Below are 6251 nucleotides of genomic sequence, written 5' to 3'. Positions count from 1 at the left end.
ATAAAGCAGTATTATACAGCAGGATATTGAACTAATAAGAAACTTGCTATACTTGCTACCATTGAGGACACTGAGGTTCTGTCCTTAATATTTATTCCGGGCATTTGTGGGTTTTAGAAACCTCGGAGAGTTACATTGAAGAGTTCAAATCTAACAAATGATCATGAGGTTTTTTTTATTTTTTATAAAAGGCAGATTTTTAGTATGTTTAGACTCTGTTAATTTCATATTTGACCCCTTTTAGCCCAAAAACATCCATATAGGGATTTAGTATGTCCCACCAGAATCTTATTCTTGGTAGTGTGGGGGCTTAGAAACAGAATTTAGACATTTGTGTTGGGGAACGAAATGTAAATGATCATATGAAATTTAAAGGTTAAATACTAATATGGCACTTGGTCAAAAATGTCAAGGGGTCAGGGGAGTATAACTGACCAAATCACTTTTCAATCTATCTAGTTTTAAAGCTTGCGTCTTCTCATACTTGCCTCATGTCTCTTTCTCAACTCTTTCTCTGTGATGACTGGGACCAACGTTATGAGGTAAATTGGGAAGTTTTTTTTCCATAGGCTACTTATTGTGTGTCCTTGGTCCTGTTTTAGCAGCTGTGCGCCAGTAGGCAGACTGAACACCGGGTGGTGGTGGTCTGGATCTGGGTGGAGTTAAGTTTCTGTGTCACACACTGACAACTGGGAAACCTCCCGCACCAAACTAACAGGTGTCCTCCTTCTCCTTCAGAGCCACAGTCACATCACCGGGGGGTTGCCTCACCGCGCCGCACACTCTCTCCTTTAACACATCTCAACGCTACTTTATCTGAACTTACTACTTTCAAGAAATTGCTTTAACACAGATCTCCAAATGATGCACTCGGCACAGAAAGACACCACGTTCACCAAGATCTTTGTGGGAGGTCTCCCTTATCACACAACGGACTCAAGTCTCAGGAAATATTTCGAGGTGTTTGGAGACATCGAGGAGGCTGTTGTCATTACCGATCGGCAGACGGGGAAATCAAGAGGTTATGGATTTGTAAGTAACAACTTGTTGGCTAATAGTTCTGAACTGCGTGTACACGTGCAGAGTCGGCGGTCACTTGATCAGTCAGTATCGGCACCTGCACCGTAGCCTACATGTTTCCTGTTCGGTCCGACAGTCAGCAGCTTAGAAATAGCTCATGTGTAGCAGAACCCTTAGTCACCCTTAGTCAATTATAACCAGACCACACTAAAAACAAACTATCCATAATTTGTGGGTGCCACCAAATCAATGTGACCAAACTATACAGGAAGATATTTTAATGAGGTCAATGGAAAATGTGCTGTTTCCTTCAGGTGACCATGGCAGACCGGGCCTCTGCTGACCGAGCCTGCAAGGACCCCAACCCTATAATAGACGGCAGGAAAGCCAATGTGAACCTGGCGTACCTGGGGGCCAAACCCAGGGTCATACAGCCAGGTGAGGGACTGGACTACAACTTTATTTCCCAACTTCAAGATAATCAAGGTGGCATACAAGGGCGGCAGCCCCAATATCTTTACACACTTACATACAGGAATTGTGAAGTAGGCCTAGTCTTAATGTTTGGATAATCAAAGTTTACACTTTCTCCAAAATCATCTCAATTGCCTTTAAAAAAGGGTCAGTACTTCAAACTAAAGTGTGTGCGTGTGTACGTGTGTGTGTGTGTGTGTTTTCATTCTAGGATTTGCATTTGGTATGCATCAGATCCATCCAGCATTCATCCAAAGGCCTTATGGGTATGTTAAGCTGCAGAAATGACATTTCTTTCACAATATCTGTTTAAAATGACATTTATGTCTTTAATGATCTTATATAATGTGTTTTTATTGTGAAAGTGTCATTTATCATTGCCTCCACTTATTAAATCCTGAATGGGGACATGTGAGTGTTGATGTGTGCTCTTCTGCTTGGTGTTGACTGTGAAAGAAGTGATCATTTGTCCCCAGCCACTGCAGGACTTGACTTCATGTTGTCTCTCTCTGATCTGACAGGGTCGGTAACGGTTAAAATAGCTGATGAAGGGACATGATGATTTGAGGAATAGCTGAGTCTGCATTGGGCAGAGCGCTAAAGTGTTACCTCTATACTCTGACATACACAAACGAACTGAAATGGTGACTAGATGCATGGAAGTCTTTTTTCCCAGTTTTCCATAGTACATAGATTGGTGTGTGCCTTGTTTTCAGTATGATGTGGTGTTCAGCTTAACTGTGTGCTTATTTCTACTTGCAGTGGGGGAGGTGGGGGGTGCAGGAGGTTTTTGTGCAGACTTTGTGAGTTTGGATAGGGAGTTGTAACTCTGCAACGGGGTGTTGATTCTTTCCCTTTTTAATAATTGATTTGTGCTTTAGCCTGTGGTTTCTTTCTTTCCCCCCCCAGTTTCTTGTTAACATTAAGTTGATGGTGTTTTGTTGTCTAAAGGGGGCTGATGATCACTCACACAGTGTGTTCATTTGAAAATCGATCCCCCACAACAAAACAAACACTGGCTTGCATGTGGGAGTTCTGTTTCCTTACCCATGATGCTGTGTTTTTTTATTAACCCATTGCTTTCACTTGTAGCTTATATCTACAGGTACATGATGCTGAGCATTTTTATTATTTTGTAATTTTCCTCTAGTGGCTATCATTTAACAATCAAATTAAAATGTGCAGGGGAATGAAAACAAACACAAAGTGTTTTTACCACAAGATAGCACAGAATAATATGTTCAATTGCCTCCATGTTGGTACTCTATCAGAAAAGCTAATGTATAAAACATTTTTAGATGTTAACCAACTATAGATGTGATTATGGATTCATTATTTAGCTTTGCAATAAACCAAAAAATCCAGACGTGTGTAGGTAGATCTTAGTTGGTCTCTTACGCAGCAGCTGTTGGCTACAGTGATCTCCACGGCCTCTCAAATTCAGATGGAAAATGGGAGTCACTGAGCAGCGCTGTTAATAATGTATGGCACAGACAGGGCCACTCCGCTGTGGACAACAGGTGGGCCGAGCCATGTGCCCATGAAGTCTTTTGGTTATGTGCTGGGGATTACCCATGTGTCCTGGTGATTTACAAAGCACCTTTATTTAGTTCTTGACGTGCAGGACCACAAAATGGTTCTCCCATCTCTTTCAAAGGGATGGTTTAAGTGAGCTGTGCCCTTTTAGCGTGTGAATTGTTGATATTAAAACAAGGTCATATCACACAAAAAGGGCACGTTGGTTTCTATCTTGGTAAGTTGGAAATTATACATGAAGTTTGTTTGACATAAGCATTGTAACATATTCTAGTACAAAACAGTTAGCTCTTGTTTACAGCAATGGATCTAGCATTCCACTTTGTAACTTTGACCAGCCAGGACACCTTTAGTAATGTACGTGTGCTGCTGTAACACCGTAATTTCCCATTTTTTGGGGATCAATAAATATCTATCTATCTATTTATCTAAAGAAGTAAATTATGGAAAGTCATTGCGACAGTCGAGTTGTGTTTAAGACCATTACAGTTGACGAGTGCCCTGCCATGTGTTACTGAAGGAGAAGATCAGCTTGTCCTTTGGAGATGACAAGAGGAGCAAAAATAGCATGCGTCCAGCCTCCCTTGTCAATCAAGCTGGTGTGTGTATGTTTGTGTGGGGTGTACGTCTGTAAGGGGGAGGGGACACTTTTTCTATGGCCAGATATAACGGTTTCACACCTGCTCTGCAATATATTTACTGAGGGTGACTTTAACACAAGTTTAAAGTGGGGCCAAATTTACCCAGATACCCAGGCTTGTATTTATCCATTTATACCCTGGTCTATATACAGAATGTTGTTCTTCCAATGGAGAACTCTTACACAATTTTCCCCTTTTAAAATAGTAAAATACTTTTATTTTTTCAAGCAAATAAACACAACAGGGCCTCTGCAGAACCTAATAAAAGAAAGCACCCACATGATGATGGTTGATTCGGCAGCTTAATTGCAATTTATTGCATTTTAAAGAAACCAAAAGACTCTTTTTATGCCCTACTTGTTTGTGTTTAAGAACCTATTAACATGTGTGGGCATGCCTGTATGTGTGGTGTTTGTGTGACAGTATGTGGACAGAATAATGTCCACTTCTCTTTCTGATATGTTGCGGTGTTGTGCGATAAGCTCGCATTTTGTCAAATACTGTTTTCATTGAGACATTGGGTGCAGAGCTGGGCTGTGTCTTCTTTTAATGCCTTACTGTGTTTCAGATCAGATGCTTTTTGAAATTAAAAGCTGCGCTTGTGTTTCCTTGTGGTTTTGCTGCTTCCTTAACTTTTCATTTCTAGGTATGGTTTTTCAGTTGTTAATGAATGGATTTGCAGTGTTCTGAGAACTGGATTGACAGTTTTTGAAGGGCCTGCTTTTCAGTTTTTCAGAATTTTAGTTTCTGCGTTGAAAAGATGACTGCCTGGGGCTCTGTTCTGACCTTGTGTGTCTTTGTGTCCTACAGAGTCCCTGCCCACTACGTCTACCCTCAGGCCTTTGTCCAACCCAGCATGATGATCCCTCATGTACAGCCTTCTGCTGCTACAGCAACAGCTGCTGCTGCCACATCTCCATACCTTGACTATACTGGAGCGGCGTATGCACAGTACTCTGCGGCTGCTGCCACTGCTGCTGCCGCTGCTGCTGCATACGAGCAGTATCCGTACGCAGCCTCCCCAGCACCAACAAGCTACATGACTACAGCAGGGTATGGATACGCTGTCCAGCAGCCACTCGCCACTGCTGCCACCCCAGGAGCTGCGGCGGCTGCCGCCGCCTTCAGCCAGTACCAACCTCAGCAGCTCCAGACAGATCGCATGCAGTAAAACGTTGAAAACTACCTTAAAGGAGGAAAGCAGAGGAGATCACCTCCACCCATGAAGAGGATGTAGCTATAAGATGGAAGCCTGTAGGGGCTGAATGATAGTTGTCACTCCCAGGTTTTAACTCAGCAGTCCTTCTACCAAAGAGCCTGAAGAAAATTACCATAACATGTGGAGAGAAATTTAGTAATTACTGTATATTTTATTCAAGTGAGAGCAGTATTTTGTCACTATTGAATATATATATGAATATTTAATATTTATTCAACAGTAAAATATTTAATGTAAATTTAAGTAGACTCACTGGACCTAATGTCAACCATTGCTGAATTTGGTATATAAATATTGCAGTGGAATTTGTATAAAATTTCCACTTGCATTCATGTCTTATGATCAGATTTCTTCCCCACTTCTTTGAAAACAAATCCAAACACATATGAAAACAGTACGTCATGTCATCATGGAGTTTTCAGTATTTCATAGTTTTGGACCAGTATTTAGTTTGGTAAAGCTATGCAGACATTGATATAGAAATTAGTGTTTTGTTAAGATTGTTCTCTTTTTATAACTGTTTGGTGTGAGATAGATTTGACACTGTCAACTAGTTCCCTTTAAAATGCATTTTCTTGATAGCTGGTAAGGCAAAATGCTGAAGTTACAGCTGAAGCTGGTAAAAGCACTCACCTTTCTTCCCTTTTAAATTGCACCTCAAGTAAACTCAGCATGAGGGAAGAAACATTGATGAATGTGAATCTTTCATTTTGACATTATTCATAATGTGCCTTTTAAATTATGCTATTTATGTATTTATTATGGAGCCATACAAAAATAAACCCTTTATTTTGTGTCCATATGTTAGTATGAAGCCTACTATAGAACTTTTCCACATGTGCTGCTGCATAATGATCAATAGCATGTGTTGGATGTTAAAACTTGGCCTAACAAAAGGATACATTGTGTATAAAGAACAAAAGATGAGTGTAAAGGTAGCAATAAGTCCAAAGCATTTTCTGTTTTCTGTAGATTTAATGTTGTCTCAAATCCGTCGCTTTTTATACTTGACCAGTTTTGATGTCATTAGACATAAAATGTTTTCCAATGCAAGGGCATCACTTGTTTCACCTTGCATTTTGTAATGCATGACTAAATATTGCAAACATTTAACATGTGAAATAAAAGGAAATTTACCTTCAACTTTTTATTCTTTTGTGTTGATGTCGGTTTTGCTCACAGCTTTTAATTTGTTTGATGAAATCATGTCACGTGATGGTTTCAGTTGTGGATAAAAACTAACCAATGGCAAAATAATGCATGTGTACATGTTAACTTTTATTAACATCTCTCAGCAAGAAATAGTCTAATTGCGTAACTAATTTCAAGATAGAAACTAAAGTGGCAAGATGCATCTCTGG

The 6251-nt window shown here is 40.2% G+C and overlaps 1 protein-coding gene across 2 annotated transcripts; it reads left to right on the top strand.

Moving 5' to 3' along the window:
- The first annotated feature begins 637 nt into the window (after nucleotides 1-637).
- On the top strand, nucleotides 638-6040 carry rbm24b (RNA binding motif protein 24b). Of its 2 annotated transcripts, none has more exons than XM_032519305.1 (4): nucleotides 638-1032; nucleotides 1335-1506; nucleotides 1706-1760; nucleotides 4482-6040. In XM_032519305.1, exons 1-4 carry the CDS (start codon nucleotides 862-864, stop codon nucleotides 4840-4842), a joined length of 759 nt encoding a protein of 252 aa, XP_032375196.1. In that variant the 5' UTR covers nucleotides 638-861; the 3' UTR covers nucleotides 4843-6040. The 2 variants fall into 2 exon arrangements, with proteins under 2 accessions (XP_032375196.1, XP_032375197.1); XM_032519306.1 differs by having other exon boundaries at nucleotides 640-1032; nucleotides 1335-1458.
- The last annotated feature ends 211 nt before the right edge of the window (nucleotides 6041-6251 follow it).

This window comes from Etheostoma spectabile, chromosome 6, assembly GCF_008692095.1.
Source record: "Etheostoma spectabile isolate EspeVRDwgs_2016 chromosome 6, UIUC_Espe_1.0, whole genome shotgun sequence".
Lineage (NCBI taxonomy): Eukaryota > Metazoa > Chordata > Actinopteri > Perciformes > Percidae > Etheostoma > Etheostoma spectabile.
The sequence above is the reverse complement of the archived record's forward strand: the minus strand, read 5'-3'. Positions and strand labels throughout refer to the sequence as shown.

Bases quoted from the DNA above. Each gene is read 5' to 3' on its own strand.
- rbm24b (XM_032519305.1), top strand. From the start codon at position 862: ATGATGCACTCGGCACAGAAAGACACCACGTTCACCAAGATCTTTGTG. The intron at 1,033-1,334 runs GTAAGTAACAAC...TGTTTCCTTCAG, and splicing joins AATCAAGAGGTTATGGATTT to GTGACCATGGCAGACCGGGC. The intron at 1,761-4,481 runs GTATGTTAAGCT...TGTGTCCTACAG, and splicing joins TTCATCCAAAGGCCTTATGG to AGTCCCTGCCCACTACGTCT.